Raw genomic sequence first — 27,688 nt, forward strand, 5'->3', positions numbered from 1 at the left:
TAGACTGTTGTTAAATTTACACTTGCAATTCTTTTGTAGCAATTGTTGGAGGTAAGGGAAAAGGTGGGTAGGAGCATCTCAGTAGTTCTCTGGACCCTAAGAGCTCATCTTCCCTGCTCAATGGACACATCGATTATAATGAATGAAGTGGTTCTTATTAGTTTTGAGCTGGTTATGCCAGCATGATTCATTTTTAAAATGCGGGCTATGATGGGTACAGCAGAGAAATTACTATAATGAATTGCTTTCTTCGAGCATTGTCCCTGTAAGACACAGACACAAAAACTAACCTGAGCATGTGGGCAGCGTTGAAGACGACGTCAAACTCAGTGCTATCGAGTTCAGCTGCCCTTTTTGCCATCTCAGCCGCTTCTGTGAGGCGAGATTCTTCCAGAAGAAACTGACCTGCAAAGTAAAGTAAGCAAGCTTCATTCAGAATAGTGATAACTACTTGCAATAATAAATAAGTGTAGTGGAACCAGTGATCTGAAGCCAAGATGTAATGCCCTGCTCTTTATTTAGTCATGTTTTATATGCCTTTCCCATAATTACAGGCTATCATGAAGATTCTAAATTTCTGTGTGCTCAAAGTATTTTTCTTAAAAAGGAATCTTCTATAATCTATTCAAGCAGAAAAAAAAATGAGCACACAAAGAAATCTAATAAATGCAAGTCATATCTATTTTAACTGTTAGTACTAATACCCATCCCTGATATATACAAGCAAACAGGTGTATCCATTCTGAGATAATCATTTTTTTATGAAATTATTGAAAAGGCACAAAAAGATAGATTTGGCAATAACTCACTCAAAATTACACTTTGCAATGAGAGTGGGATAAATACTAACAAGCTTGAATTTTTGAAACTATTTCAGATCAGTGTTTTGCAAGGATAAGATTGTTTCAGCTACTACCATACAATTCTTTAAAACTGCATCTTAAGAACTGCATAAAGACATCCTATAAACTTTCTGCACTGGTAAAATAACATGTAAAAATGGGTTAAAATTTAAGTCTATGGATACTGTATAGAGAGACAAAAGGGATTTTTTGAAAGATGGAGATTTCTCAACAGATATACTAATTTAAGCGTGATTTTATAGAGAGATTAAAGTTCAAATCAAATCAATTGGTAGCACAGCCATGTTGAAGGCATCCATGCACCTGCAGGTTTAATGTTTTATGTTCATCATTTGTTGTGGGAGTTTTCTGTTTGCTTGGAGATCAAAATTTCAAAATTAAGACCTAATTATAGAAATCATTAGAAAGCCAAGGACTACAAATTAAAAGCAGAACATTGTCTAAGAGGGCAAATGCTTGGGTAGCAGTTGGAAAAGCCTACAGTCAAGTGATTAATAATGATTACTGCCAGGGTGGGGATTTAGCTCAGTGGTAGATTGCTTGCCTAGCAAGTGCAAGGCCCTGGGTTTGATCCTCAGCTCAAAAAAAAAAAAAAAAAGATTACTACCTTTAACCTAAAATGCCTGTCCTAAAATTTAAAAAGAAGAGAACTAAGTTTTAAGAAATTATGATGATTAATAGCTATTGCTTGGTTGAAGCATGTTTAAAGATCAATTATGAAAAATAAATTTTGTGTAATGATGAATCTAGTTGCTTGCTGAGGTGGTTGGACACTTGTATTTCTCAGCACTTGTGAGGCTGAGGCAGGAGAATCATCAACTTGAGGTTACATGGGAAGACCGTGTTTCAAAATCATTAAGGAGAAAGCTCTAGAAATTATACATAGAAAACATAGTACTCAAAAATTTCTTGTATACACTAACCATATGGAAAGAAAGAAGAGAGGAGACTTAAAGAATATACTTTAAAAAACACAAACCAAGAATTAAATAATCTGTAGAAAATGAGCAATTTCTCCTCATGTATGGCCTCATAAGGGAACCAGGCCAAATACCTTTCAGTTAGTTATGGGCATGAGCATTTGCTTTGAACATTAAGAGAAAGTATTCATTGTTATCTACTGCAATATAGTACTTAATTAAATAAATGCATAATCAGTATATTAATTATTTATGTCATATTTAAACAAAGTGCAAGGTGGGGAATTGCTAAGTTTTCTTATTTCCAGGAAATCAACTGGAAGTGTAGTATATAATGATAGTTAGGAAAACACAATAATTAATTGAACAATGAAGGTTGTTATTATTATATTATAATTGGACAGGGAAAAGTAGAAATACATTAACCCTGCCATAAAAACAGAAAGGAAAGAAAGAGAACCAGAAGTGTTTATGGCCAGATCTAATAAACACAGTGAAATTCAGTTATTATGCAAGTGCTCAGTTTATAAAGCATGCCTTAGACAAAGCCTCTCAAGTCTTTGAACATACAAATTGTTAATGTACAGCCACCAAAAATCTAAATAAACAGCATACTATTATGTGAACTCTAATATGCCTTTTTGATTGCTATATAATAATATTAACCTTCAAATTATTTTTATCACAAAATTTGTACTTTGTAAACTGTTTACAAAGTCTATAACTAAAATGCATAATCTTAGCCACATAAATGACGATAGTTAAAATTCCCATTTGAACATTTTATGGTAGAATATATTCATATTAATATTCAAAAATAGCATAACATATTTGCAATGTGTTTTCATAATTCTGACTCCACAGGCCACAAATCCCAAAAGTCCACCATTAGTATTCAGATAATACAAAAATAAAAATTATTAAATGTGAATAATTGGGGTTTTCAACTTAATTTGAATACCTGAGACAAAATTCAACAAAATTAGTCCTAAAATATGACACAAGGATCACTTCTTTGGGATACTGCCCAGAACTGATGGGAAGTCAGTTAGTAAACATTTTAAACACATAGAACTACCACAAGAAGGAAATAAAGGTAAAGCAGCCTTCTGTCAAATACTTATCCAAACAATCTCAAATGACCCGTTATCCAGGGCATTCATGATAGTAAACTTCCCGGTATCACTTCTGGATCCTTCACCATACATCGCTACCCACACTGTGAGCTTTAACTTCTACTACCAAACCTCTGAACTGCTACAGCTGCTCATACGGTAATCTGCTGTATCACGTCAATCACTTATCCCCGTCCCCCTACGGAACATCCCACCTCTAAGTTTTCTTGACTGCTAAGTCTACCCCACACCAACCTCTAGGTCTGTCTTGCTGACTCACTGTACTTCCCTTTCTTTCATTTTCATGTCCTAAATATGGTTTTTCCTCATTGAAGCCTTCCCTTGACAAGTTTCCAATAGTTGCCAGAATTTCTTACCGCTTATATTCACTGTAATCTCATTTACCACCCAAACCAAAGCATTTCAAAGAGTATATGGGGCTGATATTAATTATACTGGGACAAGGGCGAGCACCAGAATTGTCCCCATATGGCCGCTCCAGTTACAAGGGGAGAAGGTATCCCAACCCTCTCATCTTTGACACAACTGGCAAGTGAAGCATTTGCAAAATACTGTTCTGAACCACTGCCACAGAAGTGATGGGAGCAGGTGGAGTGACAGAGTTCCTTTTCCCTGAACAAGTTCTCTGGAGTCCACCAGGGTGGCTGCCGGAGCTCAAACTGAGAGAAAACTCTATGACAGAACCAGCCTGCTGCAGAAGATATCTGTTTATCATGGTAAATTTTGTAAAGACTGGCAAGTTTACATGTGCACCGATTTTCTAGCTTAGTGCTTATCAGAACTATCATCACCCTATCCCCAACAGTTTCACATGCAGGAGTATGGGACAGACTTTGGAATCTGCATTGCAAACAGGTCTGTAACTAATGCTGATGTTGCTAGGACATGTCCATACTTTGAGAATCAGTGTGTTTTGCTACAGCAAAATATTTTCCATCATGCTATTGATTCCAACTATATATGGGATTAGCTTGCAGTTAGCTTGAACTAAGCTGAAAATAGCCTACACCTGGCAATAACTCCTCCATTATGGAGTATAATGAGCAGCTCTTACATACAGGTACAGATAGAAAGATACATATGTATGAATGGCATAGCCAATAAAAAAGTGTGTTCACTCTCAATGAGAACAAATGCAAGAATATGTTCTAAGAAATCATTTCTTGTCTACATACAGTAGATAAGCACATGTTTTGCATTTGATAATTGAGCAGAACTGCAAATAAAACACACACACACACACACACACACACACACACACACACACTCACCTCCTTTACAAAAAATGCATGTTATTCTCATGTGTGTATTTTTCCTACCACTTTTTTACTTTTTTTGGTTTGTAAGTTGCCTTGCTAAGATTAATTATGCTCATTTTTACATCGTTGTCTCAAATCAAAGGGAATGAGGGGGGGGGGAGTAAATGAAAAACCAATGAGAAATTACAAGGAAAAAGTCACTGTGTGTGAGGGAAACAGAAGATGATTAAAAAGCAGTCACATTCTCTAGAGATCCTGAGACAAAGAGTGTAGTTACCACACTGACTAGCATTAAGATGAAAGAAAAGCAACCAATTGCCCAAGCCTCAAAGCTTCCAGCATAGGAATTGCAGTTTCATCTTTGAACATTTCTCTCACATGCTGAACCATTTAAACTACTTGGTGGATTTTGACCAAATTTTTATTATGACAAGTTCATGAAGATCAATCCTTCATTAATTCCTGGATTTACAAAGCTCCGCCTGTGAAGTAGAAATCAGTAAAAATGAAAGCGTCAGGATCAATGCTGCTTTGTATAACGTCCACATACAGACTCCCTAAATTAATTGGAACTGGCACTTCTTGCTAAAACACCTTGAAAAATTCACTCTTCAGATCAATTCAGCTCTACTAGAGACCCACAAAAACATGTATGAGGTGTCATAATGATATAATTCTTTTTAAGAAAAACAATAAAGCTTGCAAAGATTTTTATTTGCTAAACTAAATCACAGAATTTACAATAAAATAGTTGTTCATTGGAGAAGACATATGGTCCTTGGAACATATTCAGAATCATCTAATTCTTACTGACACCACCCTATATCAAAGCAGGATCTCATTCTGAATTAGTGTCCTAACCTCTTAAGTGGTACCCATGTTTCTGCCCATGACTCCATGACTCTACCGAGGATTCTTCAAATAGCAGTCAGAGCAATATTGACTAAATGGTTCAATTGCATCATTTCATAGCTGATCAAGGAATCGTGGCCTACACATGTTGATATTATCACTTTACCCTCCCTTGCCTTACTATTCATTTAACACACTAGGAGGATAATGTTTGATGCTCCAGAATCTTTCCTATGTCATCTCCTCCACCAGAATTCTGTTATCTCCTGTATATCCCCTTGACTCACCTTCTCAGCTCCTGGAAGAGGAGGAGTATTTAAACAAATGCATGTTTAATGACAGGACCAAATGAACTAATGACAGGCCTTTGTGGGTAATGCTTTGTTTTTAGTAACAGTTTTGAAGGTATAGTTATGGTTAATAGCCACAAGCTCTGGGCATATCACAATATCAATGGTGATGGGTCTATGAGTATTACTCTTGAACTTAGGCAATGGGATAGGGTGTCACTGGTTTGTGACCTTTGAAATTTTCCTAGAACATAACAAAGTGGTCCACGCTTGATTATCACTTGAAAGATACCTTAGATCCAAAACGGTTTAGACTATGCAATGTATTTCACATGTAGTGCTGTACTACAGAAAAAAAAAAAATTCGATAGTCTATGAACAGAAAGAAAATAATCTGAAAATGCAAAATAATTTCTCCTGTAGGTTTGCTTACCCAAGGCATCTACATTATGCCTACTGCACATAAGACAAGTAGCAATACCTGGAGAGGAGGGGCTGTTCCAAGGTAAAGGAAATGTTTCCTCTTGAAACAATTCTCATGTACTAGAGGAGAGAGGAGAGTGTGCAGACAGTTCAACATGCAAATAGGAAGGGATGGGTGCAAAGTAGTAAAGGCTAAATGCATCTTTGACAGAGAGCAAAGGGCAGAAAGAACACTAGTGACTGATTTCACCAAGAGAATATACTGATACCAGTAGCATCCAGACTGTGACAAAACAGAGCCATCATTCCAGGGACAGCCATGTGCACCCCGGGACATTTTTTTTTAAAGATTCGGATGATTGGAAAGCGGGGAGAACAGGTGGAAATATTCAGGTTCACTGATTTTGCTGACATCTAGTGGTAATAAGATGAGTGGGCAAAGGCAACTGAGGCAAGTCACATTCCATGGAGGTGTTTCCATCAGTACAGGAAAGAAATGCAGTTCTCCCGAGAAGGGGTTGATGCTGACATAGTGGACAGTGTTTAGATTAGCTGTCCCAAGGAGAAGCAGCTGTACATGATGCTAACAGTGCGTGTTAATTAGACCCGTCGAGAACATGGAGACTTCTCGCTTTTCGAGCATTGCTGAATATCTTTCTAAGCCACCAGTTAACCTTTTGCTTTAGGAATGCTATCTCTCGTTAAAACCAACTGCTCTATATCTCTCCCTTTACTAGCTGTTTGCTTTGATTTTATGTTCTTGGCAGCCCGAGTTAACACAGACTCTGTGTACAGACATAATGTGACAAACGTGCCATGGTCACTGGCCAAGGGAACACGTGAGCCAGGTAACAAGGAAAAGACACCCAGGAGAACAATCTGGACACCGTATCATGAGGTTGAGAGGCCCTGGATTTGTCCCTAGGTGGACACAGGGCCAGGAATCCATCCTTAATTGGACATGTAACAAGAAAAGTGTCCAGTGCAAAAGAGATTAGAGAATCGGCCAGCCAGGGCCCTGGGCTCAACTGGAAAGGAGGTCAGGAAGGTGAAATACGTTGCCAGATTAATGTCTCCCATGACTCTTTCCCAAAGGGTCATGGCATGTCCAAAAACTAGTCACGTAGTTAGGACTGTCTGGTGGCAAGCGAGGATTAGAGTGACATAGGGAGAGGAGAGGAGAAGAATGAGAAGCGACAGAGGAGACAAAAGGGAAAGTGAGAGACCCACCACATTTAAATAATTAATAGATTCAACAGGGGTTGAGTGAGACAAAAAAGAAAATTTAAGTAGGAGCAACCCATCCAGGTCCATGAAGAGCTTTTTCAACAATCTGCCATAGTTTATCTTCAGAAGACGGAGAAAGGCCACCACTGGGCAAAATCCTAGCTTTTCCCATGAATACCAGAGGTGGGCAGCCTCATTTTGCTCAACAATAGTGCATATGACACCGGGAATTGGAGGGAAACAATCAAGGAGAACAAAAGGGCCAAAGGCACCTGGAATAGCCACCAGGGAAGTGATTGTACAACTCGCTTTTCCAGAAAATTCTAGTTTTTATTCCTTAGGAATAAAGATCCATTATTAGGACTTGTTGAACAGGTTACATGCTCCTCACTTTGTGAAAGAATAAGAGAATCCTCATAACCAGCCAATAGTAGTTATCTTCAGTTAAACAACTAGAACAGAATCCAGCACAGCGGCCTTTAATCCCACTCAGGAGGAGGATCTCTGAATTCAAGGCCAGTCTGGTCTACAGAGTGAGTTCTAAGACAGCCAGGGATACACAGAGAAACCCTGTCTTGATGAAACAACAACAGAAACCAACAACAAAAATCTAGAACAGAGTCCTCAAAAGCTGGACCATACTTACGAAGATTATCCTTAAACTGCTATTGAATCTCACACCCAAATCCTCTGCTGTTCACTGTCCCAAATCCTTTCTCCTTGCTTACCTTGCTTTTCTAGTTTCTTAAATCCCATACAAAGACAGATTCAAAGGGACACGCTTACATAGTGCTTAATTCTACACCTTAGCAAAGCATGAAGTGATTAAAGCCTTTAAATCATACAAAATCACAATGGATCACTCCAGGATGGCATAAATGGAAGTAAAGATCATTAAAAGGAAACATAAAACTAACTGGAGTCCAGTCTAGACTTCCTCACTGGTTCATGTATTGGGTAAGGTTGATCCTGGATGTGCTGTTGTTGACAGGGCTGGAAACTCCAGTTGAGACACAAAATAGCTTATGGTCAAAACTCTGGTTTTGAGCCTTTCCTAAAAAGGCTCAAAAAAGGATAATCTTACTGTGTGATTAGAATACGTGAGATGGTGTATGTGAATTCCTCAGTGTTCTAGTTTGCTTTTTGATTGCTAAAATAAAGCACCATGACCAAAAGCAACCTAGGGAGCACAGGGTTTAGTTAGCACAGACTATCAAGGGAAGTCAAGGCAGGAACTGAAGCGGAGTTGGAACCTGGAGGCAGGAATTGAATCAGAGACCCAGGGGAAACGCTGCTGAATGGCTCGTTTTTCCATGGCTTGCTCAGCCTGCTTTCTTATACACCCCAGGACCACATTTCCAGGGGGAGTATCACCTATAGTGGGTAATACAGTATTTACATAAATATTTTTGGAGCAGTTTGTCCTGAGACATTCCTGTGTAGGATGTCATTTAATCCCTCAAAAGCCACATAAATACCATGGAGCTGGTTCTGTCTACTTAATATAATGAGGAACTGAAGTCACTAACCATTGTGGGAATTACCCCAGGGGACTTTACTGCCAGGTCCACATCAATCATCAATCAAGAAAATGCCCCACAAGCCTACCTATAGATCATTCTGATAGGCATGTTTTCTTTCTTTCTTTTCTTTCTTTCTTTCTTTCTTTCTTTCTCTCTCTCTCTCTCTCTCTCTCTCTCTCTCTCTCTCTTTCTTTCTTTCTTTTTCTTTTTTTGTGGAGCTGAGGATCGAACCCAGGGCCTTGTGCTTGCTAGGCAAGTGCTCTACCACTTAGCTAAATCCCCAACCTGGCATGTTTTCTTAATGGAGGTTTCTATTCTCAAATAACTCTACCTTGTGTCAGGCTTACAAAAAAAATCTAAGCAACACACTCAGAAAAAAATGTTTTGTGAATATTTATACAGTTACTGTATTTGATGAACTAAAAAACACACACACACACAAGACTAATTAAATACATGTCTGATGAACTCATCATGTAAATAGCATTTAAATGGGAATTCATGTAAGAGTCTTTCTGTATTCCTTACTTTTTACACAGTAGTTTACATTTCATCTCCAGTAAATACTTACAACTGGTTGCTGTAATTTTTCTCCTATATGTTCTACATAATATCAGGAAAATGGAGAAAGTTGGTTGTATTTTTGACATGATTACATTATATATTCCTTCACAAAGGACACACAGTTATTTTAGAAAAATTAAAAGCGATGTTATGAAGAAATCCAGGCAGGGCACCTGACTCGAACCTGTAGGTTTTCTTCTTAACGTCCTGTACTTTGTTGCTCTCCCTCTCTGCTCTGCTCAGATTCTCTCTCTACCATGACATCCTCAAGATATGGAACCCTTCCCTGGGGTCCATGATAACACAGTAAGAAGGGCTCCATGGTTTTCTCTTTGTTCACAATCTCAGCCTTCAGTGTACATGCATTACTATCAGGCACCTTCTAATTCTAGACCCGACTATAAAAATCCCTATCCCTGTCGTAGAAGAAATAGAGTAAAACTTGGTACACTGGAACTGATGTCATCCTCAAATGTGATCCTATTAGTTTGTTCTTATGAGAGTTTCCCATATCGATGTAGGAGGCCATAGCACTTGGCATAGGTAGTACTGTGATGTATCAATGGTATTAGCTGGCAGTGAAATTGTAGTAATTTCCCCAATGGCTGAAAGACTTCAACTCCTCATTCTATTAAGTGGACAGAACCAGCCCCACAAAATATCTGCTTCCTGAGGGATTAAATGGGATCCTACCTGGGAATTTCTCAGCAAAAAGTACTTCAAAATATTTACGTAATGGCCATATTTTTTGAATTCATATATAACCATCAAAATGTATTTGGTTAATTCATCATGAAAATGATGTAATAAAGAATTCATTTAAAATATTTTTCTTGTTTCTTTCTTGATAAATGTTTATGTTTTGGATGTAGGTGTGTGTCTGCACACATGCCTACATGCCTATTGGTGTGTATGTGCACAGAAGGAAAGAATAAACTATTTTTCCTCAAGGGGGATGCACTTGTGTTTTGTTTAAGTTGGAAACGGGGCTTCTTACTGGTCCAGAGCTCACCAAGGAAACCATGCTGTGTGTCTTGTCCAGCGGTCTCCCAGGCGGCTGCATATCTCTGCCTCCACATCCCATGATTTTATTTATTAATTTATTTAAATTAAATTTTATTTTAAATGTGGTTCCTGGGGATCGAACTTGTATCCCTGTGCTTTCAAGTTAAGCAATTTTCTGTCTGAGTCATCTCCTCAGCTCAATTTTCATGCCATAAAGTTTATATGCTGAGTTCTTTCAGATTACTGTAGATATTTGTTACTGTAATAATTTTTCCCCGCTATCTTTTCATATACCACCTGGAACAGCTACTGAGAAAAAGAAACTATTTAGATGTTGAATAGTTTCTTTTCCCTCCATCTACTTCTTAACAAAGACGGAAGCCTGGAGCCCTATTGTCTTTATTATTGATGGGTGATGCTACTTATTTCCAAGGTTTGAGTTCTACAGTGATAAGCTTGCACATTTTCCAGCCCCCAGCAATGTGTTTATCAAGCACTGTGTTAAATATTGGGGCACAGTTGTAGAAAAAGCACAAATTATAAAAGACAATAACTGCATTACTTTTATTCTTAAGGAGAAATAGCTTAATTAAAAGGTGTCAGCCTGGGGGTTAGCAGTCTAGGAAAAAATATGACCATTAGGATTCACATAAAAGTATAGAAACTTGGGTATACAATAGAGAATACTAAACAGAAAATACTTGAAACAGGAGACAGCATGAATATTTGGGGGTAGTAAAGGACAGACCAGGGCAATAACTATCTATGGCTCCAGAGAACAGAACAAAGAGGATTCAAATTACAAGACACCAGTAATGAAATAAGTGCCCAGTGAATATCTCCAAGTGTAGAGATTACAAGAGTACTAGGAAAATTCAGGTTTTGCCAACTAGGAGACCTGGGCATTCTGAAGCTGTGCATCAGTTATTCTGTCCTCCTGTTAAACAGAGAAGTTTAGGCTTTTAACAGTTATAGTTACCTGGATTCTTTGTTGGTATCTCAGGATTTCTACTGCTGTGAAGAGACACCATGACCACAGCAACTAGTTGTTCTTTTTTTTTTTTTAAGTAAAAGTAATTTTTTATTTATAATATTTTTATATTTTACATACCAACCCCAGATTCCTCCCCCACACCCCTCCTCCTGTTCTACCCACTCTCCCCCACTGACCCACCCCCATGCCCTCCTCCAAAAGGGTAAGGCCTCCCATGGGGAGTCAGCAAAGCCTGGAACATTCTGTTGAGACAGGACCAAGCCCCTCCCCCCTGCATCAAGGCTGAGCAAGCCTTCTGACCATAGGGAATGGGATCCAAAAAGCCAGCGCATACACCATGGACAGATCCTGATCTCACTGCCAGGGGCCCCTCAAAGAGACCAAGCTACACAACTGTCTCCCACATGTAGAGGGTCTAGTCTGGTCCCATGCACTTTCCACGGCTGTCGGTCTAAAGTTCCTGAGTTCCTCCTACAAGCTTGGTTCAGTTGTCTCTATAGATTTCCCAGTCATGATCTTGACCACCCTTGCTCATATAATCCCTCTTCATCTCTTTGACTCGATTCCAGGAGCTTGGCCTAGTGCTTAGTTGGACCACAGCAATTCTTTATAAAAAGAAAATGTTTATTTCAGGTGTCAGCTTACAGTTTCAGAGGTGGAGTCCATTATCATCATGGGGAGCATGATGCCATTTAGGCAGATGTGGTACTGGCTATATCTTGGTTTGCAAGCAACAGGAAGTTGACTGAGATGCTGGACGGCATTCTGAGCATAGAAAACCTCAAAGCCTGCCCCCACAGTGACACACTTCCTCTAACAAGGCCATACCCACCATACCTACTCCAACAAAACCATATATATACAGTATTGTATTTTTCTGCCTAGTGTTTTCTGGTCCTTAATCTATCATGATCACTGCCCCCACCAACTGTGATATGGGAATGTACCACAATGACATTGATGTATGAAAATGATAGCAACTAGTCATGCAACTTCCTTGTCCACAAATTTCCAGTGTAATTACTAGATGAACAAAGCTTCCAGTGTCTATCTCAACTATGATTCATGCATCCATTAACTTCATTATTGTGTATGTATATGTGTATGATTTGTGTGTGATTACAGATGTGTGCTTCCCACATCACCTGTGTGGGTGCCAGAGAACATCCTTTGGGAGGCAGGACTCTCCTTCCATCATGCGATCTGGGAATCAAACTCAGGTCACCAAGCGTGTGGAAGAAGCTCTTTTCCCCATAAGCCACCACATCAGCTCTCTTTCAACTTTTTGATCCAAAATTATTGACCATGAATTCCCTTAATCTAGTCTAATAGCTATTCTCGGTATTGTAGGGTAGGTAGATTTCTTTTCTGTTTGTAAGTAATTTAAAAATTATCTGGGCAGTGGTGATACATGCCTTTAATGCCAGCATTTGGAGGCAGAGGCAGGTGGGTCTCTGGGTTTGAGGACAGCCTGGTCTACAGACTGAGTTCCAGGACAGCGAGAGCTCCACAGAGAAGCCCTGTTTCAAAAATTAAAAAACAAAACAAAACAAAAATATTGAGAGTAGGTATAGGTATTTAATAGAGGTGAAAATGAGAAAGTACTCATATGACTAAAAGTAGAGATGTAGTTCTCTGTGTCTGTTGCCTCCAGATGGAAAGCTCCTCAGCCACAGCTCTGGTGCCATGCCTCTTTGCTGCCAACAGGATGGCCATGGACTAAGCCTCTGAAACTGTGAGCAAGCCCCCAATTCAACGATTTCTTTATGAGAGTTGCCTTGGTCAGGATGTCTTTTCACAGCAATAGAACAATAACTAAAACATATACCTAGTAAGTACTTTAAAAAAATATACTAACATATTTTAGTCACATCAAATTTGCCTCTACGTATCCAAAGAAAATATTTACATTTTATCTTACTACATGGCTTTTAGAAAATAGCATGTTTTTAAAAACCGGAAGAGGGAATGCCTATCTTGACTTTCAGTTTTCTGGAGGACACTTCCTATTGGAGACAAACAGATCCATGGAGAATCCCTTGATCCATAATAGACATCACCCTGAGATTGGTGAACCAAACTTTACCAAGATTATATATACTGGCATCACAGGCATGGAAACATTAATTTCTACAGTAATGCATGAATATAATGCTACACTATAGTTGATACCTTGAAATAGTTTGAAACTTATTTTCTGCATGGTTATCGGAACTAAAATATTGAGCTAATATTATGACAGTATTTTGTACACTATTAAACTGATAGAAAATTTAAAGGCTGGAAAAATCTAGGAGTCAACATTAGCTTTCTTTTTTTTTTTTTTAAGATTTATTTATTTATTATGTATACAGTGTTCTGCTTACATGCATGCTTGCAGGCCAGAAGAGGGCACCAGATCTCATTACAGATGATTATGAGCCACCATGTGGTTACTGGGAATTGAACTCAGGACCTCTGGAAGAATAACCAGTGCTCTTAACCCCTGAGCCACCTCTCTAGCCCAATATTAGCTTTCTAGATTTTCAGCCCAGGACTGTACTCCATGTCTCTTTTTGTCCTCTAGAGACTGTAGGCTAACAGAGGCTAAAATGTAATTATTTCTTTGAACCAATTTTATAAACTTTCAGATGAAACTCTAGTGAAACTGTAGTGAAAAAAAATCTTCACTACAAGTCTTTCCTTCAGACAAAAAACCAGGGGGTCTAAACTAGAAGCAACCGATGGCATATTTAGACATCTTCTAATCACTTCAAATGATATAAATTCCTGCAATTCTATCTACCCAGTCACAAGTGAATGATATTTTCCAAATCACTCGTATCATTAACAAGCAAACTAAAAGCGCATAATTGCTCAAGAGAGTGGATTTCTCATAAAACGACATTCACTCACTGGCATTTTCACTGGCATTTGAAGCGCATCTTAAAAAGACTCAGAACACATACATTTCATTTAAATATTTATTTTCAAGTCGAGGGAGTGTTTTTATTCATTCAATCTGTGGGTATAAACACCCTAAGGGGGAATAAAAATACATATTTTTTTCAGCAAGTTGGCAAGGAACTGATGTGAAAAACATAGTATGAATTTTCTTAGATAAAAATAATGAAAATTCAAGCAGAATGTCCTTTCAGTGAATTGTGTGCTCCAGATTCAGTTCTAGCATGGGACATCACTGTGAATTTGACAATACACTAGGTATTGTTGGCATAGAAAATGGGAAGCAGGATTCTCCCCACTCTTAATATAGAATTATCTAAAGGAGGGATTGTTTTAATTTATTTGCTTTCCCAATTACTCCCAATCCCAAACTATCACCATCCCTTACCCAATACACAGCAATCACTTTCTAAAGACTTTTCTAAAGACATCTCTGTCCTGTCTTCTCAGTTTGGTCTATCCCAACACTCATAAAAGTACACTCTTTTTTAGAATTTAGTTTGCAAAGCCTCAATGGGCCTCCATCAGTGGCCGCCTCCTCCACTTCTCCATCTGGTTTACCCAGCTCCAGTCACAAGAGCTCTAACTTACTGCTTTAAATAGACAATTGTTCTTGCCTTGGACCCTTGAACTTGCCAGTTCTCCTACTGACAGCTAGCTCTTCAAATACTTGGCATATTCTCAGAGATGGGCACACATCATACACTCACAGATGTAAGACACAGCTACTCTTTGTAATGAATCTTCCACCTTCTACCTAATCTCCTTCTGAAGATGACTTCATGATGTTCCTGTCTTCACAGAATTTTCTGAATAGGGAACAATGTCTTGTACCAAATAGATACATCTTATAACAGTAAAATAAAACCTTCTCTAAGAATTTTAAGCAAAGTCATAATGTTCTTAAATTCTGTACAAAAGATCTACTGATAAAAAACGTCTATTTGTCCACCAGTCAGTGTTATAAAAGGAACATATGTCAGAAAGAGAAAACAATGAGTAGTTGAGAGATGCAGGCCTTGCTCAGCTACATTAAATTTGGTTGAATCATCTTCATTTTTTTTAGGCTTCACATTATTTGTATGCAGAACAGAGAATTGATATAGAGTTAAATTAAAAACAATTTTTCATTTCTAAAAGTAAAAAATTAACATTGTCTCAAGTTCTCGATTACAGGCTTCTCTGTATTTTACTGCTCATTTTGAGTCTTTTCCACTTAAATGTAAAGGCAGTAAAATATTATTGAGTGTTATAAAATTTCTTAAAATGACTAATTCTGTATTTCATAAAATAATGTTGAATCATGTAGTCTTCCTTCTAAGAGATGGGAAATACCGTTAATAATTTTTCTGTTGATCCCTCAAGTTAAAAACACTACAATAGGATTAAGAAAAAATTCAGATTTTACACAAACATTTAAAGACATGAGCTATCACTATTTTTCAAGTAACATTAAAAAAAATTTTGTTGCACTTTCCAGTGCACTAAATCCACAACAAGATTCTCATGGGAGAAATAACATCTATATAACCACCATTGGAACCACAAAACTCCAGGAGTATAATGTGCCACAAAATACTAATTTTTAAAAAGAAATATGAAAAGGCAAGTTATCGGAATAGCCAGGGGCCAACTCTCAATACAACAGTTCATTTTTTTTCTTTAAGAATTCCCTAGGCTTCTCAAGTCTGAAGTCAGTTTCCTTTTTTTCCTTTGATAGCATTAGTGATTGAACATCAAGCCTCATCTGAGGTAGGCAAGTGCTGCACCACTGAGCCCCACCCTTGGTTGTAATAGTGATTTTTAATAATGATCATTCAAATATAACAATAGTGGGGTGTAACAAAATTCACTGTGAAGATTCCTATTCACTGCATAATGATACTGGAAATTAGCTCAGAAGATACACAAAGCAGAACCAGTTTGAAACAAAGGAAATATAGGCAAAAAGGTAGGAAGCGGAACATCTGTTTCCTAAAATGCCCAGGCAATAGTCCTCTCACACTCTACCAAGATAATTTGATGTTTGGTAGGGGAATTCAAAATAGCAGGCATGAGAAAAACCCTAATTTCAAAAACTTCATATAGGAAGACTTGTGAAAAGAAAAATAAATTCTGCAGACAAGTTAAGTTACTCAACTATTATCTTAACACAGTGGTAAAAGAGAGATGACAGAGTGGTCATATAGTATGTCATATGCTTTTGTATTATGTGTTAGGCCAAAAACAAAGCATCCTGTGCTTAGGTTCACAAGCATATTCATACAACAACATACACATAAACTGGTGGTCTGTTCAGTGTTTTCTCCATTTTGTTACGTCCATTCTCTTACACCCTTAGCCATAACTGCTTTTTTTTTTTCTTTCTACCTGAAAACTGGAAGAAGGAATTAATACTATACAGTCATAGTAGCTATAGTTTGTAAGGATTTCATTTCTGTCCACATTTAAGTTTACTATTCAATAATACCTAACATATTAAGCTTAGCAGTATTTAAAAAAAAAAACTGGTATTTTGTTTCCCATGGGATTAGCAAAATAAAATGATTTTGTTGTTGTTGTTGTTCCTTGAGAGACAGCCCATCTACAGATCTGGTAGACACAGCACATCTTGTCCCACACCAACCAGCTGTATATTTTGGTGGCTAAACACATGAGTCACCATAATGATAGTGTGTTATGTAAGCTCATTCTGGACTGATTAAGGCTAAGGCTAAACTGCATGACACAGACATTCCTTATACTTGTTATAGCTTATCCTTGGCCTCGCTCTTAGGCATTTACAGCCTGGTATACATTCATATCTTCCAGAAAGCAAGCAGTTGAGGCCAAAATGTAAACTCCTAAAACATCAAGTTGGCATGCTCCATGAGCAATTCATTACTTCAGAGAATGAAAAAAAGAAGCTAATATTTTTATTATAAACTATGCATCAGACAAGAGCTAGATGCTTTCCCCATGAGATCTCATTTAAAACTCTGAGCTGAACTTGAAAGAAACAATTAGAAACCTGACTTCTCTATTAAAGGCCAATGAAATTTGTTGGGGTAAATATAGTGCAGAGCCTTTCCATGTGTGATATTTTAAATGAAAATGGAAGGATGTAGCATGAGGCTACATTGGAAAGGAGGAAGTCAACCTCCTCTCCAAGGTCCTTCACCAGCAAAGACACGAAGTATCACTTCAGCATTGACAGCAGACACAGAGCCATGGGAAAAGTATCACCACTCACCATAGTGCATGTAACAGTTTCCTTTGGTGGGATCCAGCTCAATGGCCTTCAAGAAGAACTTTTCAGCCTCACTCTTACGACCCTTGAAAAACAGAGAAAATGGATGATTCAGCAACGGATCATGATGGATTATTTTTTTCTGCCTTTGGGCACCATTGAAATAAACAAATGTCTACAGATAAACAGTGCTGGAAACAAACAAACAAAAAAACCTTATTTCTTCTAACTGAGGATGACAAAGGAAAATATGTTGAGAGTAAAGACTGATTTCAGGATCCTGGGACACATCAATAAGAGAAGACCAGAAATGATACTGAGCCCATGGAAGTGATCAAGGGGAGTCTGGGGAACTGAAATGGTTTTTAGATGTTTCATAAAAATAAAAAGGGCAAAACGGGTTTATAGGAATATCACTACCATTTTAAGTTTACTTTGAGTAGTGTGTGTGCATTGCATGAGTGTGCATATATCTACATGCATGTGGAGGCCAGAAGATGATCTCAGATGTCAAATATTTTCTTACTCTTTTTTCATGTGAATGAGGGTTTTGCCTACATGGATGTATGTGTACCATGTACATGCCTGGAGCCTTCAGGAGCCAGAAGGGAGTATAGAATCCCCTGAACTAAAGTTCATTTGTAGCTGCTATGTGGGTTCTAGGAACAGAACTTGGCTTCTCTGGAGGAGTAGTAAGCCCTTAATTGCTGAATTGCCTCTCCAGGCCCCCAACCTCTTTTCTGATGATTGAGCTGAGATACTTCCGGCGACTTTACCAACTGAGCTACTGCCAAGCCCTTTCTCTTTCTGTTTTATTGTCTTTATTATTTTATCTTAATAAAGTATTCCCTGAGCTCATATCACAGTTATTACTGCCAATAGGAGTTATCTAATGGGAGTGAAAATGTACTATAGCTTCAACTGTCAAGTTCAATTCTGCTTGTCTTATACTAACTTCATGTGGAGGCAGATGAGCTAGGAATGGCTTGGACACCAGAATTTTAATTGAGAGAAAGTGTTTGCACAGCTCTTTAACACTAGAGGAAAGAGCCCAGAGCATGCCTGAGTCTATAAACAAACACTCAGAACACCAACAGAATCTCAAGCAAGCTGGACCAGAGGTTACAGACCTACAATTCCAAGAGTTCTCCTGTAGCCAGGAGGCTGAATCTTGAGGACCACAGGTTCCACAAGCTTGAGTGGGCTACCAAGTGAACTCAAAGCTAACCTGGGCAACTTACACAGACTCTGTCTCAAAAATATTAATCTAAAAGGCAGGTAGGTATAGCTCAGTTGTCTAGTACAAGGCCCTAGGTTCAATTTCAATTACCATCAGCAAAGACAAGCATGTAGGAATGTGTGCGCCACACGCTTGTGCGCGTACACACACACACACACACACACACACACACACACACACACACACACCTTGCATGCACCCCCAAAAAGTAAAGAAACATAGTGCTCCAGTCTGTGCTGAAGAAGAGCTCTTTCCCATGGCCATTCTCCTCTTTGATCCTTCAAGCACACATCATGCTTGGGAAAGTCAACCCCAGATACAGCTCAGTGATGCTGAATGTTAAACACAGCCAACTGTTCAAAGGAGAACACAAAGAAAATGAGCGATAAGGTCTAAAAAACTGGAAAGTACTCTCTTTGGAGTGCAGAGGGAACAAGCATTGGTCCCAAGTGATGAAGGCAACACTAATTCTCTTCTAGATACTCCCCACCTCTTCCTACTCAGAAATGTTCCTCTGTGGATGCAAGGACTACCTACTTCCAAGAAAGAAACAAAGTCCCCACTTGGAGAATTTCCAACAACTATTTTCTCATTGCTGCTATGATTCAGAATTGAAGTTCTGCTAACCTGGGACTTAATCAGAAACTAGCTTACCTTCTTAGTCTTAGTTTTAAGCAAACAGTGACATCACAGAAAAATGGTAACAACAACAACAGAGACTTGTTTTCATAACACAAATTTATTTTTCTTGAAATAATAGAATCCAGGCAGCATATGAAGCAGTGGGATCTTGACCTGGGTATTGCTTCTGCACAATTATGCACAGTAACAAATGAGAGGACAATAGGAAGAAATGTCCCAGAGTTATCTCTGGTCTGGTATGGCAGGAATGAAAAATCTATGTGGACTCTAAGTGACAGCTAAGTACCATGCTATGTCCAGACAGCTTTGTCCACAGTAAATATGTGCATGTTCCTCCTCTTTTCTATACCACCAAACACCTCACACAATGGCTCATTCTTTGTTCACATTTTTTCAATCAACATTATTGCAAACAATTTTTCCAAAGTTAAATCTGTGTAACTTGTTTGTTATTCTCCATCTATGCAACTTTGTCTAGTTTCTCTGAATCTTCTAGGGCTTTTTCAACCTCTCATTCAAAGAAAAGCCACAGTATTGCTACACTCTACATCCATTCACTGCCCTAACTGCTGTGCATTGCCCCTCAGTCTCTTATCACCTATAACTAGTGATGACCTCCTACTCAGAAAAGTGGACTTCTGAAGTTCTTTCGTTTCAATAATGGCACTGCATTCAGCAGCTACTCTCTGAAAGTCAGTCTCATCAACTATGCTGTGACTAAAACTGCAAGGTAAGAAATGTTTCAAGTTTGAACTTCCAAATAGAAAAGAGAGCACGGAGCAAAGTTTCCTATATAAGTGTCTCTGGGCTTTCAGAAGGTAAGAGCAGCAATTTTGCCATCTTAGAGTCTCTTCACCAACTCACTCACTGTGAAGAATCAGGCAGCCCAGTGTACGAAATAGGAGAGCAGATTCTAGACAAGCAGAGCAATTCTGCACTTGTTTATCTACATGACTCATGGAAAATCATCCTATCTTTTAGCAGTACTTTGCACTATTACAGAAAGGAGGATTTTTGTGGAGCGCAGAGAAACCACTCTACATGATGCTGTTATTCATGGCTGTATTCAGGATCCATTTGTCTAAACTCGTAAAGTGCCCAACACAAAGGGTGAACTATCAAATAACTGCCTCACCCACTGGTAACAAATGTGCACTCCTAACGCAAGCCAGGTAATTATAAAGAGGAACTAAGTGTAAGAAGAAAGCAACCTTCCCCTTCATGGAAATACTGTTCTTTCTGATCAGGTTTCTATAACTAAACCCATTGTAACAATAAAACTTATAATTTTTTTTAAAAAAAGTTAAAGCTATTTCATGGCACATTTGAATTACACTATGATGATACATATAAAGTGATAATATTACCTAGATATATTAGAAATGTGTAACAAATGTTGCCCATTATTTATACACACACACACACACACACACACACACACACACACACACACACACACATGCATGTGTAGTAGAATGTGGCTATGAATAACAAAGATCATGCTTTGCTGGATACATAGCCTCAAAGCACATGTTCATTCTTTAAATCATCAGGAAAATAATATTCTTAGAATTTATAGAGAGGTTAATAAAAGCTATCACTGGTAAAGTGCCCATAAAAATGGCATATGTGATATTTAAAAAAAAAAAAGGCTTTGAACTTTTTTCCACTTAAGGTTTTAAGGACAGAAAGGAAGAAATTAGCTCATTTATCAATGTCACAGTAAAATAAGTAGTAAAATCCTCTTGTTTCATTCACTGGTGAAACAACGATAGGAAGGTATAGAAGCAAGCATCAGTACTCATGGACAGTGGCTTGTGGTGGGACTTGGTTATTAAAGAACACCAAGGCTCATAATCTCCAATACAAGATGATCATGAAGATCTCTCTTTATGGGGGAAAATATTGCACTTATTACTACAAAAAAAAAAAAAAAACAAAAAAAACCCAAACTATCAGCTTTGGTTAATACTCAACGAAATACCAAATAATACAGAAAAGAAAAACCTCACGGAAGTATCTAAACTTAAGGATCAATCGATTGCCAGGCAGACACATTACTGAGCCCTAGGGAAAAAAAGTTGCAGTCATTGGGAAGCAATATCGCATAGAATCCAATTTACTACTTTAACTATTATTAGTTTGGGGGTAATGGGAATTTTAAAATATGGAGAAAAAATAAATTTGGGAGACTTGGGAGAGAGCTCATCTGATAATGTGACTAGGAAGCATAAGACCCTGGGTTCAATCACCATTATATACAAACCAGGTGTGGTGGTGCACATCTGTAATCCTGGCACTCAGGAGGTAGAGGCAAGGGATCCTTAGTTTGAGGCCATCCTGGGCTACACAGCAAGTTTAAGCCCAGCCTAGGATACATGAGACCCTGTCTAAATAAGTAGACAAATACAAAAATAAATGAAATAAAACAAATTGTTCAGAAACCAAGAGAAAGGGACTGTGCTAAGTACAAAACAGTACTGTTAAATTCATAAGAAACAAAGCAACAAAACCCCACAACCCACGCTCTCAAACCTTGCCACAGGACCAATGAAAGGAATAAATGTAAGAAAATATTCCATTAAGTTCACACAGCATATGCCACATCATGGCATCAGTTTCCAGTTTGTTTGGTCCTCTTACCAAAATGGTCTGGCCACTGCTACAGCTGAGGAACAAGCAGCCAGCTGGGTGGAGGTGGAAGCCTGGGGGCTTCTCTACCAAAGGCTAACCAGTGCTTTTCAACTACACACTGTATGGCAATAATAGTAGACATATGCTTTTACATAGAAATATACATAAATGGCCACAATATTTGTGGAACCTCTTGCTTAAGGACTGGGAATACACGCCATGCCAGGATTAGACTGTCATCAATGGCTTTAGTTTGAGTTACTAACTTTTTAAAGAAAAGTTAGTCACTCCGATATGTGGTTCCTAATCTTTATAAAGATACATACGATCTACCATGTACGTACGTCTGTGATAGGTAAGTAGAAGCAAAACTCTCTAGGGGAATGGGATGGGGGATGGGAGGCAATGTGGGAAGGATCATAAAACACAGGTGTATGAAAATGCCCTTAAACAACACAAGTGCATAGACAACAAATACAATGAAAAGGTTTTAGAAAATTGTAATAAAAATTACATTCACATTTTTTGTACTGTTTTAATGACAAGTTAGTCATGACACAGTAGAGGTCCTTTACAAGGAATCCCAGTACTACAGTCCAGAATAGCAATTACACTGAAAAATCCCTGATGATAAGACGCTGCACTGTTGCTTTGCATTTTGACTTTCTTCCAATGATTTCCTGGCACCGAGCTAAAAAAAACCTTTATACTTTTCTGAGCAATATGATACCCAAAAAAGTTACCTTGGAACTTATTGTGTAATGGGGACCATCTTTTGTTCCTGTAAGGGCCACTCACTGTGGGCTTCTAGGTAGAGGCCAGTCCACAGAAAGACCCAATAATTATCTCCAGCTTGGAGTTTTAGCCCCACACTTGATACTCCATGGAGAGTGAAGAGGATGGAGGGTGAATTAGTAATTCATTATGCCAATGTGATGAAGCCTCAAATTAAGAAAGCCCCGAACCCTAAGCTGTGGTATGTTGAGCTTCCATTCTGGTGACTAGAAACACAGGCATAAAACTGTTCAGGGTTGTTAGGACAGGACAGACACTCCAGTTCCTTCCAGACTTCACCACATATCCCCTCTTTGGCAGTTCACTTAGGTCTACTAAGTAATTGGCAACAGTAAGAAAACCATTTCCTGGGGTTTCAGGAACCACTTTATCAAAATAGCTCCCATGAAGGAGATATAGGAGCCACCAATTTGTAGTCAAGTCAGACAAAAATTGTGGATGACCTGGGAACCCACAAGAGAAAAGGTCACAACATTAGGTGCTAGCTACATCACAAGCAAATTTAATGAAGGCATGAAGTGGTAGGGGGTAAATTTTATTTACAGAAACTGTGTCCTCGATATGCAGCTGAGTTACCAGTCTGAAAATCAGCCATACCATTTGTGCAATGGGGGGCAAAATAAAGTAGCTTGCAGACACCAATAAATAAAGACTAGAATATGTACAAAATCCTGTGAGACTTTAGCTATCCAACTTACTTAAAACACAATTCAATACTGAGGTGATATCACTCATTTATCAATAAAGTTGCAAAAGTGAGACCTAATAGTTAGGAGAGTACAGAAAAAATAGGAATTTATGGAACACTTCACTAAAATATAGTAAAGTGTAATAAAATCTTCCTGTGAGGCAATCTGGTTGACATCATAAAGCTTTAAATCACAGTTATATTCTAGCATATCAGTTATATTTATAGGCATTAGTCCTAGGGGACAGATGCAAATACTTGAATTTGCTCCCTGTTTTTCTCTGCAGCTTTGTTTACATAAACTCAGTGTTTACCACTATGGGCTTGAACACTGTGCTCCGATTAAAATGATTTCATGGGAAAATCGTTAAGAGAGGGAAAGTCAGGACAATATTCTCCTAAATGTTGCAGACAGGATACAAATTGTCATTTATAACCTAATTATAGTGTCTTAATTATATCACCTCTACCACTGACCCGTTTTGCAGTTGAAATTCCAACAGCAAGTTGGACCCAAGGATTGATTGGTCTGCTGGTATTTCACGACTGATGAAGGAAGAGGTACCCATCTTGAGTAGAGTTAAAAAACAGCAGTGTTTTGTTAGTGGTCAAGATACATGGCCATAAACACAGTCAATCTAAAGCTACTGAAAGGAGAAAGAGAAGGGTTCATAGATTCTGTAGCAATGAGTGTCTCGAGCAGTATCATCAACAGTAAGGCCCTGCCCTTGTGCCTCTCTTAGTCTAATTATGGAACAGGCAAGTTAACAGGAAGTCCAGAACACTTGTCAGTTTTGAGTGCCCTGGTGAAAAACATAATACAAACTAGCAGGCAGGATAACATCCAGTTGGGTGTATCAAGTAGTCAAGACCCCAAGTCACACACGAGAAGTTATCAAAGTGAATAAAGAGAAAGCAGGCCAGACAGAATCAGCAGGTATAGACTGTTAGGAACGACCATAAAATAGCAGCAAAAGTTGGAGTAAATTCCACAAAAGTCATACGAATGTCTAGAAGAGGGATTGTATTGTATGGAGCTCAGTAGGCTTACATGGTGACCTTGGAGCATCTGTCTTCTGTATGTACACTTCTGGTAGTGAAAAACCACAGTCAATACTGGGTGCCCCATGATCTTTTGATTTCTACCATTCCCTTAATGTTGTAAACTAACAGACATTACATAGGCTCCGGGAACTGCATGCAATGGTACAGTTCATGTGTGCCATACTTTGGACAGGGTCTGTACTCATCCACTCTGGGTCATTTCAGTTTTAGCATGTGTGTTGCTGGAGTCAACAGAGGAATGTCTTCTGATGACATATGAACACAATACTGAGTCCAATAAGATGGCTCAATGAATAGACACACTAACAAACAAGACCTGAGATCACTCCTCAGGGTCTACACTGTGGTAGGAGAGAATTGATTGCCACAAGTGTCCTCCATCTCAAATGCACACCATTTACCTGATTGATTAATTAGTTAATTAATCAACACAATTAAAAACACTGGAGTACTTTAAGTAGACTATCAAAGACTCTAGACTTGGAGTGAAGAACTCATTCCATTCTACTTCCAAGGTGTTTACACTCGTGGCCTATATGTGGGTGGTCATAGCAGAAGGGCTGAAAAGTAATTAGGTGGAAGATTTTGTGTGTGTGTGTGTGACCATGGGTGCCTGATGGATCAATTGTGGATATAGCACAGCATTAAAAAAAAAAAACCCTCAAGAATGACCCTGCAATCACTTGAATAAATGAAGGAATTATTTATTCTTGTGGGAAAGATTTGTGAGCGCGTCAGTAGGAACAAGCATGTGTAGAGGGCTATTAGAGTTTTATTTGTTTGAGATGTCAAGGCAACACAGACTCTGGAGGACTAAGTCATAAAGACCGGCTGTATCAAGGGCCACACACCGAGAGTGGACAGGAAATAAAAAGACCAGATATCTGATGCTTTACATTAGAAGAAAGGAAAGAAAGAACACTTGCAAAAAGGCCAAGCAAAAGGAAACTATAACAATACAATCAAAAGCAAAGCCCATCACCTACATACACTTGTAAAGTTCCTAATAATAGACAAAGGCACATCAAGAAGGGCATTAAATGTAAGCAATTGGGACCACTTTAAGTGACTACTTCAAATTATTTCAAACATGCTCTAACATCTTCCAGGCATGACATGGCTGCTGTGCCTCCTTGAAATAAAAAAGTTGGGAATCACCCAGAAGAGATCCACACAACTGCAGGTGCAGGAGAATCACACAAGATCCTGTCCATTCACAATCCATCATGGAAGTGGAGAGAGTCCTCAGTCCCCCCACAGAGATTCTCCTTGCTCCATCACTCTTCCTCTACCCACAGCTGTGAGTAGAACGGGGCACTGGGAACACAGGAGGTGGACCGTAGATTGAGAAGACGCCTGTGATCCAGCAACTGTGAGTCATTATCTAGGCTAAGAGTGGGACTTTCCAGTGATGTGGCTGCCTAAGAGTCATTCAGGATACTGGAAGTAACCTCTCACACATCCTCCTGGAATTAGTTCCAATGAACTCATGGTTCCATCCTGCTAAATTGGGCAAAATTGTTTCTTGGTCTGTCAGCTTCCTATTTCTTGTGAATAGTTTTCCCTTGCCGTTCAAAAAGATGTATTTAGAATATCTGAAAATATTGAATGTGCAGATTTGTTGCTTTCTACATGGCTTTGAAACTATGGATAAGGAAAAAAATTAAAATTTGTAAGGTATAAAAATAAAGTGGCTAACACTTATAAACAATACATAATTGAAGGTGTTTAACATAGTCAGACTTCCAGTTGTATTCCTATGCCAACTTCCTGTCTACATCAGTTCATTTGTACATCTTCCACTAAAGCTTAAAGGAATCATGAACAAATACTGTAATAGCATTCAGAGAAGACAGTTAATTTGATAGGATTCAACCACATCTTAAACTACATCTGGGCAAATGACTTTGACTATTACATCGTAGTGTTAAACCAAACTCAGAGTCATGCTAAACCCAATGTCTCATCATTAAATCTTACTCATTCATAATCTCAGTTGGTGAGAACAGTATTTAGACATACCATTAAAATGCCCAACTGGGCTGGAGAGATGGCTCAGCCGTTAAAGGCTAGGCTCACAACCAAAAATATAAAATGCCCAACAAAGCTCTAGTGATGTAGAAGTTTTGTTTAAATCAACTTTATAATTAAATCATTGGTAAATATACTCCAAACTTCTCTGTTAAAGCTATGTGTACATGTGTAACACTTACATTAAAGAACAAAAACATTCATCTACTTTTAAGTAAAATAATTAAAGTTAATTAACTCATTAAAATATGTTTATTGATTCCCTTAATTCTACAAATACTCACTGGGCACCCAGCATGTGCCTAGAACTGTTAAATATTAAGGCAAAAAACTGATTTTAATAACAAGCCTAACTCCTGTCTTGGCAAAGTATAAAATTGCAGCTGTATTAGGCTGGACTAACACCAGCAATAAACATTGGGTGTGACCTAGTCAAAGCGCACAGGAAAAGTTTCCAAAGGAACTGACACTTGCTTTAAAGATCAAAGGATGTGTACATCCTTCCAGAGGTAAACAGAAAGGAATGCTAAGTAGGGGCCTAGCAAGGAAGGACCTGGGAGAGGAACAAACCACAGCCTGGAAATCAGACTGAGCGAAGTGAAGGGGCACCACATGAAAAGTGGGCAGAGCCGAGCCTGGCTGCTCTGCCGTCAGGTGGACACACTATCCACTGCTACCCAGTGATCCCTGGAATGATGATGAGGGTAAGAAAGTGGGACCAGAGCAGAAGGGACATGCCAGGAATGCAGAAGTGCAGACTGAAGAATGCCAGTTGTGAGAGAGAACAGAATTGAATATCTTATCAGTACAGTACATAGGGAGGGCATATGGTGCTAAGGGAGACCGTCAAAGACGCTTTAAGGGATGGTATTCAAGAACAGAAGTGCAGGTTTATGGACTAAGACTTCGAGTTCAATCATGGGATTGACAGTGCTTACCTAGTGATTATCTATGGATTTCTGAGGTATTTGGGATTTCAAAAAGGTGTGCCAATCACTCTGAATCAAATGGCTAAAAGCAAAGTGAAATATATTTCAAGAGAACTGCAGTAGCAAATGTGTCAAGTGCTTAAAAATGGCCAGTCGTATTGGGGACAGAGACCATCCACGTAAGGATGTTAAGTGATTCTTGAAGCCAGAGGAAAGGACAGAAGTGGAGGAGGAGAAGAAAAATGGACAATGAAATTGACCAATGGTTGTTGTACTTAGGTATGTCTGGCCATGAAGCATAGGGCAGAGACTGTCATTAGAAGGGGGCAAGACACAGTAAAGACTTAAAAACAAATGACACAGAAAACCACAACATACTAAAAAGGTAAATGACTCAAAAATGTACTTTGAACATTTTGAGATAACTTTCCAACTC

General features: G+C 38.5%; 1 protein-coding gene across 1 annotated transcript in view; it reads right to left on the bottom strand.

The window, feature by feature from the left end:
• Tmtc2 (transmembrane O-mannosyltransferase targeting cadherins 2) overlaps positions 1-27,688 on the bottom strand; it is a 409,491-nt gene that overhangs the window by 78,365 nt on the left and 303,438 nt on the right. The window contains exons 9-10 of the mRNA XM_036169974.1: positions 17,232-17,313; positions 291-405 (exon numbers count right to left, since the gene is read on the bottom strand). Coding sequence (XP_036025867.1) covers positions 291-405; positions 17,232-17,313 — 197 coding nt within the window. The remainder of the gene's footprint in view (positions 1-290; positions 406-17,231; positions 17,314-27,688) is intronic.

Source organism: Onychomys torridus, chromosome 20 (assembly GCF_903995425.1).
Source record: "Onychomys torridus chromosome 20, mOncTor1.1, whole genome shotgun sequence".
Taxonomy (NCBI): domain Eukaryota; kingdom Metazoa; phylum Chordata; class Mammalia; order Rodentia; family Cricetidae; genus Onychomys; species Onychomys torridus.